This window comes from Ahaetulla prasina, chromosome 1 (genome assembly GCF_028640845.1).
Source record: "Ahaetulla prasina isolate Xishuangbanna chromosome 1, ASM2864084v1, whole genome shotgun sequence".
NCBI lineage: Eukaryota > Metazoa > Chordata > Lepidosauria > Squamata > Colubridae > Ahaetulla > Ahaetulla prasina.
Window position 1 is genome coordinate 184,193,353 of NC_080539.1, and position 19,515 is coordinate 184,212,867.

A 19,515-nucleotide genomic window follows, 5' to 3' on the forward strand; every position below is an offset into this window, starting at 1 on the left:
CTATAATAGACACAGTGGAGTCAAAGCTGTATCTCTCGCCAGACCACCAGTCCAGCCTAAGGGACCTGGCTGTCAAGGTCAGATCAGATCGAGCTACTTCTCTGTTGCTTCTCTCTCAGTTGCTGGGAAAGATGGTATCGTGTTTCAGCATCACGCCTTGGGCTTGTCTCCACAGCAGGAGATCCAGCTCTGCAGTGGTTGCTCCTTCCATTCCAACGAACTAAGTGTAGCACGTCATCATGGAGAGTGGAGGTTCCACCAGCGGTCCAGTCTTCCCTTACTTGGTGGTCTTCCGACGCCATTGCCCAAGGTTCCAGGAGCCACATTGTCTGGTCCTGATGACCGATGCCAGCCTGTTTGGCTGGGGAGCTCGGACCCAACATGACTCAAGGTCAATGGTCACCAGAGGACCTTTCACACAACATCAGTTGGTTGGAGCTATGAGCGGTTCACCTGGCTCTCAAAAGTTTCGAGTTCCTAGTATTGGAGAAGGACATCTTAGTGCTGACAGACAACGTGGCTACCAAGGCCCACATAAATTGTCACGGAGGGACCAGATCCTTGGCTCTGTTACAGGAGGTGGAGAGGCTGATCCTCTGGGTGGAGTCTCATCTGTCTTCCATCCGAGCGGACCACATTTTGGGACTGGCAAATGTCCAGGTGGACTGGCTCAGTCGGACCTCAGTCGACCAGGTGGAGCGGTGCTTGGGTCCGTCTCTGTTCATGGATCTAATGGACCGGTTTGGTCTTCCGGTGGTGGACCTTTTCACCACTCAGGACAACCGTCAAGTTCCAAGGTTCTTCTCCCAGTTTCTGGCTGCAAGGGTGGAAGCAGTGGATGCATTGCAGAGTCTGTGGCCATCAGGCCTCCTATATGCCTTCCCTCCTCTTCCTCTGATTCCCAGAGTCATCTGGAAGTTGTTGGAGGAGGGGGCATAACTTATGCTTCTGGCTCCTCGTTGGCCCAGGAAACCTTGGTTTGCAGATCTAGTGGTCCTCTCAGTGGACCGACCCTGGCGGCTCCCTTAGGACAGGATATCCCTCAATCAGGGGGCGTTGGTACACTTGGACTCTCAGTAGTTTCAACTAACTGCTTGGTGCTTGAGCGGGTCCTTTTGACTGGTGACAACTTTTTCTCCAGGGTCATTGCTACTATCCAGGTTGGAGCCACAACACCAGGCTTCCCGCAGGGATTCCACCAACCACATCTATAATGCTACATGGAGGGCATTTTGTACCTGGTGCAAAACAGGGGACCTGGTTCCCACTTCAGTTTCTTTGGCTCAGGTTTTAGAATTTCTGCAAAAGGGTTTAGATGATGGGTTGGCTCCTAATACTCTTCGGAGGCAGGTGGCAGCCCTTTCTTCCATTCTGGCCTGCGGGACCTGGGATTCCCTGTCGAGACACCCAGTTATTCGGCAGTTTCTCAGGGGGGCCACCAAACTTAGACCTCCTGTGGACCATCGGTTTCCCATGTGGGACTTAAACAGGGTCTTAACTACCCTTACCCAGGGTCCCTTTGAACCTCTATGAGAGGTTAGTTTAAAATTCCTTTCCTATAAGGTAGCGTTTTTAGTGGCTATTACTTCTGCTCGGCGTATATCTGAGCTGGAGGCTCTGTATATTCCACTCTGACAGAGTAGTTTTATGCCTCAATCCGACGTTCCTTCCCAAGATAAACACTTGGTTTCATAGGGCTCAGGAGTTGATCCTTCCCAATTTTTGTCCTGAGCCTTCCCATTGCTTGGAACAGGTTTGGCATACATTGGACGTGCAGAGGGCTCTCCGCATATATATTAAAAGGACCTCTTCTCTGAGGAGGACAGAGTCCCTTTTTGTTTCTTTTCAGCCTGTCTCCCTCCGCTGCAAGGTTATTTCCCCCACAGTGGGACATTGGATCAGGGCTTGTATCTCTATATCCTATGAGACCCAATCCTTACCTGTGCCCAGGCATATTACCGCTCATTCCACCCATAATGCTGCTACTTCAGCAGCTTGGGGTACGCAGGCCTCTCTGGAAGAGGTCTGCAGGGCGGCTACTTGGTCTTCTCCTTCTCCCTTTGTACGTCACTACAAAATTGATTCTTACGCCTCGGCTGAGGCTGCCTTTGGCAAACGGGTTCTACAGAGGGTCCATTCCAATCAGGGTCCACAGGCCTGGACTTCTCCCTCCCAATAGGAAAGGCTTTGGTAATGTCCCATTCCTGGCTGCTGTTTCTTTCTGGATGGAGAATGGGGGTTGGTTATTACCTGATACGCCCTTTCTCAGCTTAGAAGAAACAGCAGTCAGCCCTGCCCGGGTTATTTGTCCGGCCCTGGGATTTGGAAGGGTAGGTCTTTGTTCTTTTGTCATTACAGCTCAACACATCAGTCAGTCTGCATCACCGCCTTCGTCAAAAAGCTGGCAAGCAACAGGAAGAGGCATGGCTTAACAATTTTGCAGACTCAGTCCAAGCAGTTAACAGACGGAGTTAACCCATTCCTGACTACTGTTTCTTCTAAGCTGAGAAAGGGCATATCAGGTGATAACCAACCCCCATTCCATTCACAAGTTCTGATTGTCAGAATTATCAACCAATGTATGATAATGTGCGTGAGACTGAGGCTTATTCACTGAAAGTCACACCACGTTACAGCATAACATCTGGGTCAAGCCTGTTCTTCATTCTGATCCTAACAGACGGAGATATGGATGGAAAGCTAATGAATGAGTGGAGGATACACACATTTCTTTAGATTCCAGTTGCCTTCTACATGCACACATTATATATAAATAAAGACACACACATCTTCAATATAAGTACTAACATTGCCCCATATAGGACAGGCATATTTTTGCATTGAGTGGAAATGTTCTGTTAAAGCATACAGACTATAGGCTGACATCAATATAATAACATGCCTATCTCATTGTTGAAGTGATTCTGGGAAGCTTACAAAATGATAAACAGAAAAAATTAAAAAATTAAAATCAACAAAGATTAAATAGAGACTAAAAGCCAAGAGGATGGATGACCATAGGGTTGAGGATCTTCTCTCTATCCCATCAGCCACTTTCAGCATAGAACATCCCCAGCAAGATCTTCAATAACAATGATATGAATCTTATTTAAAGTGTGTATTTAAGTGTGGGGAATCCTAATCTGGAAAGTGCCCACCCCAGCATGGCTAAAATGGGCTTTAATTCTTTGACCCCTAATAAGGATCTAATCTGTATTTAGAAATCTGATGCATTCCACTTAAACTTCTATTATTAAAGGAAAAAAAGGAGAGAGAGAATCTGTATCATGATCTAAAAGAAAAATTAAATGGAAGGTTTTGATTTTCTTTATGAATTAGGGGATCAGAGCAGCGTGATAAATGAATGTACACAGATTATATAAATAAATAAATTCTTATTAAAGCAAGTTGAAAATCCTACGACCAAAATAATATACTGACTGAACATTCTCAAAGGAATTCAGATACTGATTGAGTATCACAGGCTAATTTTAAAATTAAATGCCATCCTAAAACTGGCATGTAGGTGAGAGTCTGATTCAATATGATCTTGTGTACTCCGTGTTCAAAGAAACAGAAATTGTATAGTACTTATTAGAATTCTTCCTTTTTCCAGTTACTTACTTGTCGTCCTTTTTGCCCAAGATAGCCTGGAATCCCCATGTTCCCTTTTGCACCCTAAAAGTAAAAAAAAGAAAATAATTAGTTCAGAGATTTCTCATAAAACAAAAGGCTGAATCAATTCCTATGCTCACACATCATTTCATGTGACTTGTTGGCTCAGGCTTTTCATATTATATCTTCAGAGACTATTCAATGTCATGCTTCTTGTCCAACCTACAAATCTGGAAGAAATCCCTTCCAAATCTAAAGGCTAAGATATTGAAAGCAATGATTGCCGCTCACTCAAGGGATCAACCCTGAAAACAGGAGATCACTGAACCTGGTTGCTGTTATCAAGGAACCATAATTGCCAAAGTACTTAGATAATAGAGGTAGAAACTAGGAATTTAATATTGTTATGTAAACAAACTGACTCAGACAGCACGCTGTTCACTAAGCACTTATTGTATACAAAGAGAAAATATATAAATGTTGTTATTTTTTAAAAAAGGAACCCTAATTGCAAAGGTTTCATGTACCCACTGCTGTTTTAGGAGTGAATCCAAAGTTTTCTGGCCAATTTCCTAAGCTTCTTGAAATGTCTCGGCAGATTGATCTTGCAAGAGCATTTCTAATTTTTTATTTTAAAAATGCCAAAGAACATTGATAAGACAAGATGTCAGCCTTTGGAAGCAAAGTTGAAGGTCACTTGTTCCAGAAAAGAGAATATAGGATTCTAGGCTAGGGTTAGGAGACTTACTTTTGCTTCTTTACATACTGCTCTTTGCAAATACGTAAGAAGCTGAATTGCCAATGAATTGCTTATATTCTAAATACAGCAAATACTAGAGAACTATGCAGCTGTAGAGGAGGCAGATTTATAGGGAATAATTCTCAGTTACGCAACTGTCTAAATTATGAATGTAAAAATCTGGTACAATCACAGCAAAAGTTGATTCATCAATTGTGGTCTGAGTCTATCATACTTGGTTCAAGAATTTCATATAAAACTTATGGAACAACATATATAGTATTACAGAAAGTTGTATATTAGAAGAATGATTATTATACAAATTTGTCTACTAATCCTCTTTCCCTACAACCCAAAAAGCCAAAATTAATATCAGAAGTAGTAGTATTAAATGAAATATAATCAGGAAAAGTTTACACAGAAACGTACATCTTTGTGTTATATATCAGATTCATAAAAATGCTGATGTTAAGGGAATGTATATTAAAAAAGAACCAAATGTATTTTTCCTAGAAATTTTTAGGAGACAAAATTCAGGTTAATCTGTATGTATGTAAGTGACTGTGCTGAATTATTAATGAATTGTGATTATTGTATAGACTGAAGCATTACATTACTTCCTCACTTCATTTCCCCAAAGCTACAACCCATTGTTGCATGATAGTCACACTCTTGAAATTGTATCTTTGGTATTTTTAAGCCATTAATGTGGGATTTCTGTTGAAATCCTTAGGAAGTATAATACACAACCTGTTCTTTCTTCTTACAGATTTATTGTCCATTTTGCCCTTATATTGTTACCTTTTGTCCTTGAAATCCCTTTGGACCACGCGGACCTTGAATTTCAAGGCAGCTCATTTTATAGCACTAAAAGAAAAAGAAAATATAAGTGAAGATTTCATAATAAATTATATGGTTTCTGTTCTTCTACAAGGATATCTTGGAGCTGTGGGGCAAAATTATATTTAAAAGGAGGACCATCATGTTTAATCAGCCTCATTAAATAATTCCATTAAAAGCATTTTTTCTGCTTCTCTTTTATAATATTTCTTGAAGGAAGGCTGTCTAATCTGATATCATGCACTTGTGAATTGCACATTCTTTTCTAAAGATTTTGCAATAGAGAAAATAATTCAATTTCTGCATATTTTGTATTCTATCCCTTCATTAGTATTTCTGAAGACAAATCCATAAAAGAATTAAGCTGGATTGGATAGATTTCTATGACACTGCAACTCAGCCTAGAATTTATTTTCTGAGAAAGAAGTCTCACTGCATCAGAAGGGGTCTTCTTCTAAACAAAATGCACAGTTGGCAGTGATTCATAACCTGCAGCTGCGTATTGTTTCCAAAAGTTCCTGTTCATAATATTGTTGTATGGACACAACTTGTACACTTACCTTTGCAAAGGCATCATGTTTCTGTTAGGGAGTGAACAAAAATAAAAGAAAATTATAAAACTGAAAAAAGAAACCAGCATAGCTCTTTCTTTTGAATCTGTGTGGTTAAGCAAGTTCCACTACCCCTCTCCTCTAGTGCTAGTGCTGTGAAGAACCTTTCCCCAATTCTATAGACATCAGAAGGGGGCCTCACATCCAGCTATAAAAAGATAAATACTAAGGAGTATGTGATTGGCTTCTATTCCATAATTTTTAAACAATTGAATACTAGATTCTGAGAAATGTGATTTCAGTGCAGAAAAGATGCTTTGAACTTTTTCCAATCTATTGATAAGTTCTGGTTCTAGTTCCAATTGAACTGCCAAACTGGGATCACTTTCCATGGGAAGTGACGTCTCTCTTCATGAAATGCTTTTGCAGTAAAATTAATCCATAATATTAGAAATATTCCTAACAGGAAAAGAGGAAAGCCCACATTTTACTCCATTTGGCAGAACCTGGCCCACATGACTTAGTTCTCATAAAAGAACAAAGCTCATGGCCTTAGAAGACTTCTAAGGTGTGACTGTTGTAAAGATAGAAAGGACCCATTTGTTAAGCAAAATCTTTCCTATATAGTACTTGAGGCAGAAGGTTTGTGGGGAAGAAAAGAGAAATTGGAAGACATCAATAAACATAGCAACAGTGTAAATCCATATGATGCTTTCAAGACAGGTTAAAAAATCCACTGGTATTTGTTGGAAACTAAAGCAACCGAGCATTCTCTCTCTATACCATTATATAGAGTATATACAAGATTGCTGGAAGTGATGCACAACAATCAGACAATAAATCTTTATTTTGGTCAAAAATCTGCATAATATTCCACCTATTTACAATTATTTGTAAACGGCCTAGGAACAACAAGCACTACTGTTAGAATCACAGATTTAGGAAAAACCAGGATGAACATGTTGAAACCAAGATAGCCAAGGGCTTTCATCCAAGTTGTTTGAAATGCCATTTCTTCTACCTCTGAGAAGCAGGGAGAGCTATCTGCTCATTTTCCTCAAGGAGATTGAGGTCAGAGTTTGGAAATACAAAAGGAATTTTGGGCAGAGTTTATGCACAAAATCTGGGATGGCCACTCCATTTTTTATTTTTTATTTTGCATTATCTAAGAACAAAGTCAAGCACCATCTTAAATTCTGGAGCAGGACCTGGAATCCTGCCTCCTTAGAGGTCTTTTCAGGTAGCAGGAAAAGGAATAATCTTTGTTCTCCCTGTTCATTTCTTCTCTAAAATATTTTGTTTCTAATGATGGCCTGAAGTATTTTCATGCAAATTAAGCCAATTAGTGCTTGGTTTTAACCTGCAGCTTCCAACTTAGTAGAGAGTCAATCTACTAAATGATCCAGTAAAACAATGCTCTAACACAATTCTTAGGTATCAATTCTTACCATAACTTGTATGATCTTATCCATGGTCTCAGTATCTTCATCAACACTGCCTTTCTTTAGGGTGGCATAGTTGTTCCGAAAAAGCTCATGTGGAAGGCTGGCAATTTCCTGGAGACCTTGCTCATAGATTTTCTGGCTGGGGGCCACTGCAAAGAGTTTGATCCCTACATCTCGTGCTCGATCAGCTTGCTGCTTCATCCCTCCACAGGGATTCCCTGTCACGTGGCCATCAGTGATCACAACAGCATAATTCATCCCCAGTGAATTGAGAGGCATCTGAGCCGTCATGTTGGAGAGAGCACAATCTGTGAAAGTGCCCCGACCAATGTAACGGATTTTTTCCAACCGATCATTGAATATCGCCTTGTCTTGGGTTAAAGGACTAAAGATTATCACTATATCTGAAAAATGAAGTCCCCCAATTTGCCAGTTTATGGATATTTGTTGTTGGTAGACCTCATTGGCCAGCTTATTGACGAATTGAGCAACAAACTTCTTGCTATGGTTCACTAAACTCTCAATAGGGTCAGTCTGAAGGGCAATGCTCTCAGATGTGTCAATGACAAAGTACACTGTGATAGGACAGTCAGTTTTATCTGTATAAAAAGAAAAGGAGAAAGAATGTGGTAAGGAGACTAGATACATACCCACCTAGAGGCTTGCCAGGTGTTCCTGGGGAATGAAACGCTTGGAGTTTGCGTAGTTTTTCATTCTTATGGTGCAGTAGCTGAGTTAAGGATCAGTTCCTGAATTGACTCTTACAGCTTCATGGAGACATGAGATCTCTCCCTCCCTTTTTCCCAAATCACATTCTCCAAGAAGAGATGATCATTCTGATCTCCATTACAGGGTAGCATCAGTATGTAACATATAGAATATTGCATGAGCCTTATTTATTTCCACTTGGAACATGTATCCCTTAAACCAGTGGTTCCCAACCTTTTCTTGTTTGAGGCACAACCTTTTCTTGTTTGAGGCACCCTTGGAAAGCCTTTCAAAAGTTCCCGGCACCCTTATAAGGAAATAGATATTTAAAATCTCCGTAGCTCAAAAGTTCCCGGCACCCTCAAAAGATCTCACGGCACCCCTTAGTGCCGCGGCACACTGGTTGGGAACCACTGCCTTAAACAGATGAGGCTAATCTAAATTTACAGATAGTGAGTACTGTACTGTGAGAGTTTTGGTCAATACAGTTTCTCAGCCTAAAGTTGAATCAATCTCAGAAATTAACAGAATTATCAGAAACATAGTCACTCACATAGCAAATATTTACTATATTTATTAAGCCAAACGGGCTACTGGAATTTCTTTTTTCCACCCCAGGTACATCTCCTATATCCCTTCCCAAACTAAGTTCCTAGATGTGATTCCCTCTTTTTAAGCAGGGATCCAGTGTCTGAAATATACTGAAACTGCATTAATATGACACACATGCAGCCACATCATTTATTTATTTATTTTTATTTTATTTATTCGATTTTTATACCGCCCTTCTCCCGAAGGACTCAGGGCGGTGTACAGCCAAAAATAAAAACAGACAATACAATATACAATTTAAAATACAAATTAAAAAACTTATTTTATAATTGGCCTAAAAAACTTTAAAATATATAAAACTAAAACCCCATTAAAATTAATATTAAAAATTTAAAATCGATAAAATTTAAGCCAGCCCCGTGCGAATGAAAAGATGTGTCTTCAGTTCGTGGCGGAAGGTCCGAAGGTCAGGTATTTGGCGTAAACCCGGGGGAAGCTCGTTCCAGAGTGTGGGAGCCCCCACAGAGAAGGACCTTCCTCTGGGGGCCGCCAGCCGACATTGCTTGGCGGACGGCACCCTGAGAAGTCCCTCTCTGTGAGAGCGTACAGGTCGGTGGGAGGCATGCGGTAACAGCAGGCGGTCCCGTAAGTACCCAGGCCCTAAGCCATGGAGCGCTTTAAAGGTAGTGACCAAAACCTTAAAGTGCACTCGAAAGGCCACAGGTAGCCAGTGCAGTCTGCGCAGGAGCGGTGTTACATGGGAGCTACGCGTAGCTCCCTCTATCACCTGCGCAGCTGCATTCTGGACTAACTAAAACCTCCGAGTGCACCTCAAGGGGAGCCCCATGTAGAGAGCATTACAATAATCCAAGCGAGAGGTAACGAGCGCGTGAGTGACTGTGCACAAGGCATCCCGATCAAGGAAGGGGCGCAACTGCCAAACCAGGCGAACCTGGTGGAAGGCCCTCCTGGAGACGGCCGTCAAATGATCTTCAAACGACAGCCGTTCATCCAGGAGGACACCTAAGTTGCGCACCCTATCCTTTGGGGCCAATAACTCGCCTCCAACAGTCAGCCGCGGCTGCAGCTGACTGAATCGGGGTGCCGGCATCCACAGCCACTCCGTCTTGGAGGGATTAAGCTTGAGCCTGTTTCTCCCCATCCAGACCCGTACGGCATCCAAACACCGGGACAGCACTTCAACAGCTTCACTGGGGTGGCCCGGGGTGGAAAAGTACAGCTGGTACAAAGATGTGATGCAAGTATAGAAGTCAATTATTTCATTATGGCATCATAATGCATGCTTCTTCTTTCCCCAAAGCCTACAAATATAGTCTAAAGGCAGTCTATGCTGCTTTCAGTAACAACTCCTTGGAGGACAAGTTTCAGATATGATCAGAATTCAAGCTATAAAAATATTGACTTCATAATGGTAATCTTCATCTTTACACTTCTTAATTTGAGAGGAACTATATAAAGTTCCTTGGATGCACAGTCGTATTTAGAAGTGGCCACCTTCACATAAGTGCTTGTCCATATTAACAGCACTGTACAGGTAGTCCTCAACTTACAACCACGATTGAGTCCAACATTTCTGTTGCTAAGTGAGACATTTGTTAAATGAGTTTTGCCCCATTTTATGACCTATCTTGTCACAGTTGTTAAGTGAATCACTGCAGTTGTTAAGTTAGTAACATAGTTGTTAAGTGAATCTGGCTTCCTCATTGAATTTACTTGTCAGAAGGTCACAAAAGGTGATCATATAACCCTGGAGACACTGCAACTGTCATAAATTTGAGTCAGTTACCAAGCACCTGAATTGTATCGCATGACCATGGGGATGCTGCAAAAGTCGTAAGTGTGAAAAACAGTCCTACGTCACTTCTTCCAGTGCTGTTGTAACTTCGAACAGTCACCAAATGAACTCTTGAGGATTAGAGGCATTGCCTTCAGCTCAGTAATTTATCAAGATCTTGTTGCCACAATGGCTTTCATGAATTTGTAAAAGCAAGAAATGAATACTCTCTACATTTATCTCATGCTTCCTCCCAAATGATGGAATTCAATGCAGCATGAAGAATGTCTCAAAGTGATCCCCACTGGACACAAGGCTATTTTCTGGGTTGCTCTCCCAACTCTCTGGGATATGCCTGAGGAACTGCATGCAGGCCAGCATCCCGCTTTGCTCTCGCTCCTTTTTTTATCATTTCTGCCAAGTCACAAGAATCCAAAGGTGTGATGACTCTCAGCTTGGAAAGTCTGTGTAGGAAATCCTCCTAGCTTATCCCTCCATAACTTTTCAGAAACTCACCAAACCACTAATCAATTTGCTGAATGGTATTCAGTTTTAGTACTACAAGGGAGGGAGAAAGAAAAAAAAATCACTAGGTTTTTTTTTTAGTAATACTTACTTTTATATTTTCCCCCAAATTAAGAAACAACTCTTTTCGTAGAGAAATCTTTTTTCTCAAATTCAGAAATAACTCTCTATATAGGGAAACTATCCAATGATTTACAGAATAACAGAGTTGGAAGGAACCTCGGAGGTCCTCTAGTCCAATCCCCTGCTCAAGCTTGAAACCCTATACCATTTCAGACAAATAGTTGTCCAATCTCTTGTTAAAAATTTCCAGTGTTGGAGCATCCACAACTTCTGAAGGCAAGTTGTTCCACTGATTAATTGTTCTAACTGTCATGAAATTTCTCCTTAGTTCTAGGTTGGTTCTCTCCCTGATTATTTTCCATCAGGGATGAAATGTAAAAATGTTTGCTACCGGTTCTCTGGGTGTGGCTTGGTGGTCATGGCCAACTTGACATCACTCACTGTTAGAGCCAGGAGCTGCACATTTTGAAACACATTCTGCCCTTCTGAAGCCCCCAATGCTTTGAGTTTCCCTCTGCCACCCAAGTGAACATTGGAGCCTTCTCTTGCAGAAGTAGAATCCAAGCACAGAAATGGAAAAATGGGGGAGGGAATGGGGAGAAGAAGGTGTAAGAAGCAGAATCCAGGCACAGAAATGGAAAAACTGGGGGGTGGGGGGGAATGTGGAGGAGAAGGCGGAGAAGGTGTAAGAAGACGTGTCCTTAGATTGCTGACATTTGGCGATCTAAGGAAACATCTTCCAGCTCTTCAAGATCGACTTTAAGAAGCTGACAGTAAAAGTAGTGGCAGCGCGGGCGAAAAATGTGTGTGTGTGTGTGTGTGTGTGTGTGTGTGTGTGTGTGTGTCCCTCTGCAAGGACTTGAAGGCAGACACCGCCCCTCATAGGAAAAGTAGCTGCCGCTTCTTTTGCTGTCGGCTTCTCGGAGCTCTTAAAGTTGATCTTGAAGAGGTGGAAGACCCTTAGATGCTCCGAACAATGAGTTTGGCAGCATGGAGGGCAGGGAAGCATGGCAGGGCTGTGGTCTGGTCTGGAGGTGTGGCCAGCCAGCAATTGCTACCGGTACGGCGAATCATCCCCAATCTCCGCTACCAGTTCTCCCGATCCAGTCTGAACCGGTAGTATTTCACCCCTGGTTTCCACCCATTGTTTTTTATCCTGCCCTCAGGTGCTTTGGAGAATAAGTTGACCCCTTCTTCCTTAGGTCAGCACCTCAAATATTGGAACAGTGATAATTTTGGTTGTGCTTTTCTGCATCTTTTCCACCTTTTAAAGCTGAGTCAGATAATGCATAAGCTCCAGCTGAAGTATGTGTGTGTGTCCGTATGTGTTTGAGTCTGTATCATTTTCATTGGAGTTTTGTGGCTGCTGCAGATGACAGTCACAGAATTCTAGAAAAAATGTAGCTGCTTTAACGAATTAGAGATATATGAGTACACTGTATGATTGATAACACCATTTTGCCTTCAGACTCAAAGCACTGCAGAATCCTAGATATTCAAATATATGATTTTGGACATGGATTGTAATCATAGATCATCTTCAGTATAAGATTTTTAATTATTTCTTACATTAAACTTATAGCGTTACATATTTTCAGAAGGCATGACAGAAGGAAAAAGCACAAAGAACTGAAGTAAATTGAGAAACTATGTTTCTTACCTGCACAGGAAGTTCCTTCATCATTTTGAGCATTGAGGAGGACGACAGTTGCGCAGAGCAGAACAGCTAAAAGGGTTTGTGAGAACATCCCCACAATTTTCCAGTCTGCTTCACGTGCTGCTAGAATAGAGTCAGCACAAAAGTTAAAAATTTTTGAATTGACTAAGACACAAAGTAGTGAATGCTGGGAAAGTCCCTTAGACAGAGTGAAATTTTTAGTCCACCTAGTCCAGCAGAATTCACATGGCAACAAAAGCTGGAGAATAGAATAGAGCTGGAAGGGACCTTGGGGGTCTTCTAGTCCAGCTCCCTGCTCAAACAGGAGAGACTACTCAGTAGCCTGTAAGCTCAGCCACCTGCTCTCTAGATCCATGCCTCTTCCAGCTGGTTAAAGCAGTTCAGGGGGATGTTGTGTGAGTGGGTACTTGCAGTGATTAATTCTTCTTTGAAGGAGGGGTTGTTCTTTACCTCTTAGAGCAGTCATGTTTTCCCCTCCTCAAGAAGTCATCACTGGATCCCAGCATACTGGAAAATTTTCATCCAGGATCTCACCTCTCTTTTCAGGGAATGAGTACCAAAAAATGGTATGGAAAATGGTTGTGTAACACTTTAGAGGGATTTAGAAGAAGCAACTTATCTGGATCCTCTTCAGTCAGGATTCAGACCTGGCTATAGGATGGAAAAGGCATTGGCCACACTTTTGGATGGGCTCTGCATGGGTGGGATGGGTAATGTATCCATCCTTGCCCTATCTGATTTCTCAGGTTTTTGATACTTTCAAACATGATGTCCTTCTGAAAGAGCTCAAAGGATTGAGGGTGGGTAGAAGAATGTTATGTTGCTTGTCCTCCTTCCTTTGGGGTCTGTTCCAGTCAGTGATGTTGGAGAAGAGAAGTATGGCCCTCGGCCCCTGCTATGTGAGGTGCCACAGAGTTCAACACTTTATCTTTTCTTTTTTAACATCTACATGAGGGTGGGTGGGTGAACTCATCTGTCATCTTGGGGTGAAGTATTATCAGTACGCTGATGATGCCCAATTATATATCTTCACCTCTGGCGAATTAAGCAATGATGATGTGGATATCTTATCCCACTGTCTGGAGGCTATGCATGTCTGGATGGGGAACAAAAGGCTTCAGCTGAACTCTGACAAGATTGAGTGCCTTTGAATTTTGGGGCCCACAGATTCCATCTTTGGTGCTAGATGGGATTGCACTTCCCCAGACAGAACCAGTGCACAATCCGGGGGTTCTCCTAGACCAGGGGTGTCCAAACTTGGTCCCTTTAAGACTTTTGGACTTCAACTCCCAGAGTCCCTCAGCCAGCAAAGCTGGCTGAGGAACTCTGGGAGTTGAAGTCCAAAAGTCTTAAAGGGACCAAGTTTGGACACCCCTGTCCTAGACTCATAACTCCTGCTTGATAAGTAAGTGATAGCTATGACTAGGAGTTCTTTCACATAGCTTTGTTATGCGTGCCAGTATTACCCATTCTTGGATCTGCAGCCCTGCTCACAGTCATTCATGTCCTCCAGATTGAACTATAGTGATAAACTCTACAAGGGACTTACTCTGAAGAGAGTAGAGAGAAGCTTCAACTGGTACAGAATGCAGCAGTATGGGCATGTGCACTCCCAGATCAGCACAGGTTACATCTCTGCTCTGCCAGTTGCATGGGTTGCCAGTTTACTTCTGAGTCCAATTCAAGCTACTGGTTTTGACCTTTAAAGTTTTTCATGGCATTGGATCAAGCTGTCTGAGAGACCAACTCTCTCTGGCTATATCAGCCTGCCCCACTAGATCTGATAAAGAAGGCATGCTGTGGTTGGGATCAGTTAGATATCTACATTTGGTGGGTCACAGGAGTCAAGCTTTTTCTGCTGTGGCACCACCTTATGGAATCTCCTTCATTTTAAATCTCCTATCATAGAGATTTGTCTCTTTCCCCCATTCTTGATTGATCTTGTTCCATCAATTTGCTACACTTTTATGGGAAATCATAATTAAATGAGAAAAAAACCACATTCATTGAATGAATATGGAGGAAGGGATGGAGATGTCTCATTATTAATCTGAAACTTAAATCAGGATATTTATTTCATCAGTCTTGGGAATACCTTGGTTTTAGTGGAAGTTATCTGGTACAAATCCAGTATGAATGTGGCCTGGGGAAGGACTATTTTATTTATATTTATATTTATTTATTTAATGAACATATACAGCCACCCATTGCCCAGAGATTTCAGTATCTAATAAAATAAATAAAATGAGGACTCCCTCATACAAAACATACTTTGCATGAAACATTGGGGTGGATACAAAATGGCAGACTTCATGTGATGGTGCAGACTTCACCATTTTGGTATCTCTGGTTTGTTACAGATGCCAAGAAAAGAAAGGATAATTACTGCAGAGTAGTGTTACTTCTCTCAACAGCAGTTGGGGAGAAGGGAAGTTTTCTATGATATAGCAGATATGGATAATTGGGCAAAGTATCCAAAGTCGTATATTAAGAGGCTGCTTTTGTACCTTTTCTGAGAGATACCATAGCAGAAGTTTAAGGATCTACATTTGTGGGATTCTCTAAATCTGTAACATCCCAGCTGTCATGTTTTCAGTGTACAAACAATAGCCATAGCCATAGCACTTAGACTTATATGTATACCGCTTCATAGTGCTTTACCACACTTTCTAAGCAGTTTACAGAGTCACCATATTGCCCCCAACAATCTGGGTCATATTACTTACACAAAACATGTAAAAGGTTAAAATCATGGCAACTGGACCAAAGCTTATTAAACTGAGATGTTTTGTTACTCATCCAAGTAACTCCTTCAGTCAAAATGACAATTTTTGATTGGGCATAGAGTCAGAGAGTAGTAGGAATGAACTAACTCTTGCAGGGGGTTCTCCCCAAAATGAAAGGTAATATGAAATAAAGACTCAATCATTCAGGCCAAAAGCATGTAAAAGGTTAAAACATGGCAACTGAACCAAGGTTTATTAAAGTTAGATGTTTTGTTATTCATCCAAGTAGCTTCTTTAGTCAAAATGACCTTTCACATACTTTTGGCCTGGATGATTGAATCTACATTTACATACCTCCACAAAAATTCTACATGGCAGTGAGAGTCTGGCCTGAATCACTGACATTGTAATATATTCTTTGGCATTGTTTCTAGAGTGTACCATCTCAGCATGCAGGGCTTATTTTCATGGGTGGTATTAAATAAAGGCCCCCCTCCCCAGAGAGCAATGCCCTTTGTATGTCAATAGAAGGAATGGCATTTGTTCGGAAGAGTATCCCATCATGCAAACAACCTCCCTACTCACACTGAAACACAATCAAGGATTTCCTCAACCCCCCTGTGGCTCCAGCCTCATCAGGAATCAGCCCAATGACTTGCCCCAGACCATCAATGAAGTCTGAGGTGAGCAGAACCTTCCAACAGCACATCCCTGCATCATTGCCCAGGCCACATCCTGCTCAAGAAAAACCTCCCAAGGTTGTTCTAAAAGAGGAGTGGATACCCACGATAGGGGAGGTGGAACCACATATTTTTCAGGAGGCTTAAAAGTGCAGTTCCCAGCAGTGTCTTTTTGATTTCATCAGATATTAGGAGCTTCACAAATTGGTTTTGTTTGGTTTTTTTTGGCTTCCACAGCCAGTACTTTTTAAGAAAAAATAACTTTAAAATCTGTATCTGGATTTTAAAAAGCACTGAATGTTCCTGAAGTATTTTATGTAAGAAAAATAATGAGGTCATAAATGAGTGTTTACCTGTTAGAAACTCTGGTTTGGTCTATATATTCACACATTATAAACACATTCTTCTATAGTTCAATAATCAAGAATATTTTGCAGTGACAACGTTTCAAAAGAAAGGAAAACAATCAAGATTGCAAATCAAAATTATTTCCCAACCCTGATACTAAAAAAAGGCAATGGACAAAAACTGAAGTCTTTTTTAAACAGAAATAAATACTGAGCTGCATACTGAGCTGTGGCTTCTCTCCATAACTTGGGTCTCATAAACCATAGAACTGAGGAATATAAGCTGTTAAGGAAAGTAATATTTTACCCCTACAAATCTGATTTGATATGCAGCCATTTTAATAAAATCACTACACTCTCAGTTCTTAGGTTTAAAGTGCTTATATTTACAATTAAATAAATCAGGCATTTTCAGGCCTGCAAATCAAGGAATTCCAGCTGTAGTTTGGGTTTCTAAATTGCATTGTGTCTTTACATGGAAAACGGTTTGTATAGGACAGTTAGCTCTCCTTTATAGGGAGGCCCACAAAATTTCAGAAATATGTGGAACTTCAAACAATCGTTCCCAGTATGCTATATAGATTACATTTCTCTGCTGAGCAAAAAGCATAATAATTATGTAACAACAAGCTGTTCTAGGTGCCCAGAGCGGAGATACTTTTAAGTTTTCATATTAACAGCTGGTCTTGATTTTGTTTTCTTAACAAAAGGAGACATTGAATAGTTCCTCTAACATTGACCATTATTAAGAATATTCTTCTCTTCTCTTCTCATTGCTTTGCTTGCATTTTCTCAGTGTATTTCATGTTGTACTAATGTTCTCTTGAACCATATGACATTCAATCTTAACTAAAAACCTGGATATAACTTTCCTTAAAGCTTCCAGATCACTCAGCAGACTAGCCTGATGCAGAAGAAGACCATGTTCTGTGGTAGATCTAGACATTTTCCAATCCAATTCAATCCAACCCAAGATGACCAGATCAGAGTCCTTTCTAAAGACCAGATCAGAGTCCTTTCTAAAGAACCACGCAAGGCTGGGCCTCTCCTGGCACTATGGCTGCTGCTTGTGGTGATACCTTTGTGAAAGGAGCTGTTTTTGGACAGAAACATGATCTCAACTAATAGCTAAAGAGAGATTCTTGATGTGTAACTGCTCAGAATGTTCTTCCTCCCTGCATTCATGTCCTTCCACAAAGCAGAAGGCTGGGCTGGGCTGATTTCTGTAAGCTTAGAGACCAAGGTCTGAACTCCGAAGCAGCAAAACCAAGAACCAAGCATGTTATTTGCTAAAGATGCTACTACTTTTGTGTCAAATGATACAAAACAGGTGGGCAAACAGTGTTGATGAATAAATTATTGTTCTATCAAGTTCTAGACACACACACACACTTCAATTTGTCAATCAAACTCACTAGTTAATACAACTCATAAATCTGGAATAAAGACAGAAATTTAGAATAGTCAGTGAATTTTTCACTTTCCTTTGAGAGACAGTGAAAGCAATATATCTAGAATGGCCAGGATTAAAGGAAAGAAAACTAGCCAGCTTTTAAAAATTAAAATAATTGCAGCATCTAACTGTATTCCTAGATTATTAGAAGATGAAAAGTCCTCACAAATAATACAGTCCAAATATTCTTCAGTTTCTTAAGCAGAATTAAACCAGAGATATATTTTAAAACCAGACGTGATTTAAAAATAACCCAATGATCATTTGTGCTGATATGACCCCACGAACAATACATATTCTGATTAATTAGCTCTCTACGTTACACCTCCATCCCCCAACTTTGGCAGCTAAAAGAAGAGTACCACTGTATTCTGAAGTCATTTTCCTGCAGGCATAAGATGAACTTCTGCTGAGAAAAAGGCTTTGTGAAAGCAAAGAGGGTGCACAAGAGGATTAGCTTTGCCTCCCCATAACTGAACATCAAAGCAAAAGTTCAGCAAAATTTCCCATCTGTTTGTGCCAAAATAAAATTTGCTTCACTTGATAAACAAGTGTTTCTAAACTTGCTTGTCCTCTGTAATTATTAAAATAAAATCACAAAATGGGCAGGAATACAAAGTTGTAGTCAGCTTACCTGCAAAATACTGAGATCAATACACTTTTAGAGTGAAAAGTTTCCTTTGGTTTCAAGACGGGGTCTGCATTTTCAGGGAGAAAAGATCTCTTTTCTCAGTTTTTGAGTGAAGGGAAGGAGCCAATCGGGTGTGGCGGCGCTTTCTTCAGCTCCAGACTGAACTTCTCTGATGAAAAGTAACAGCCTACTTCTTAATTCTCCTCCTTCGAGCCCTGAAAGAAAGCCCCGAGCAGCGTAGTCACATCCGTTATCCACCAGGTGGCGCTGTGGGTCTATCAATCCCACCTCGGGAAAGGGCGGGGTGCGCAGTTCCTGGATTTCTCCTCTTCAGAGCAGGAGTTGGTGGGACGTGAATGAAGGCGGGCGAGGGTGGAGGAGGGCTGAATTTTTGAGTGAGTTACAAACCCACGACAGGAGGAGTGACCGCCTTTGGATGACAGAGGCTTGTGAAAGAGGGGTTGTGTTGATCTCGTTAACTTGCTTGCTTCCTGCTATGTCTGTACTGTACAGTATTCCGACCGCCCCACCCCCCGCATCTCCTGCTGAATTTATTGGGGAAAAGAGATTTTGTAAAATTGCTCAAAACGAAGCCTCAGACTTCAATGGCAGCGTAACTTTTGCTATTTTCAAATCAATTTTTCTTGTTCTTTCTGATCCCAGAGTTGGTGTGAAAGGGGCACAAGACAAGCAAAATAAAAATTAAACGTCATCAAAAATAAAGAATAATAAGCGTGCAGGAAAAATGAATATTTCTTTGCAGGCACAACCTTAGACATCCAGTAAGGCAGAAACCAAGCCTCTGTCTCAAATTAGTGAAATGGTTGGCAACCGACCCTCATCATCTCCATTTCCCTGCCATAAATTGTGTGGTGCAATTGTTTCCCAAATGGACCCTTGCACCCTTTGTTCAATTCCACCCTTTTATATCCTGTCTCTAAAATACACCATCCGCTTCGTTTTAATTTCAATTGAAATAATTTCAGTCATTTATCTTTAACTTGTTTAGCTGGAGTCTCTTTATCTTCAACCACTGTCAAAACAATGCAATACTTTAACAGAATAACAAGACTTGGAAGGGACCTTGGAGGTCTTCTAGTTCAACCCCCCTGCTCAAGCAGGAGACCCTATATCAGGGGTGTGAAACTGAATTTCTTCAAGGGCTGG

The 19,515-nt window shown here is 41.2% G+C and overlaps 1 protein-coding gene across 3 annotated transcripts in view; it reads right to left on the bottom strand.

Annotated features, from left to right (window-relative positions):
• The window catches only part of COL6A2 (collagen type VI alpha 2 chain), a 55,243-nt gene extending 36,699 nt beyond the window's left edge, over window positions 1-18,544 (bottom strand). Inside the window, exons 1-6 of one of the 3 annotated variants that reach the window (XM_058184734.1) lie at window positions 18,352-18,539; window positions 12,494-12,610; window positions 7,194-7,789; window positions 5,755-5,775; window positions 5,156-5,221; window positions 3,625-3,678 (exon numbers count right to left, since the gene is read on the bottom strand). In XM_058184734.1, coding sequence (XP_058040717.1) covers window positions 3,625-3,678; window positions 5,156-5,221; window positions 5,755-5,775; window positions 7,194-7,789; window positions 12,494-12,581 — 825 coding nt within the window. In that variant the 5' untranslated portion in view covers window positions 12,582-12,610; window positions 18,352-18,539. Of the gene's footprint in view, window positions 1-3,624; window positions 3,679-5,155; window positions 5,222-5,754; window positions 5,776-7,193; window positions 7,790-12,493; window positions 12,614-18,351 lie in introns of all 3 variants that reach the window. The other 2 variants (XM_058184724.1, XM_058184742.1) reach the window with 2 other exon arrangements.
• Window positions 18,545-19,515: the final 971 nt, after the last annotated feature.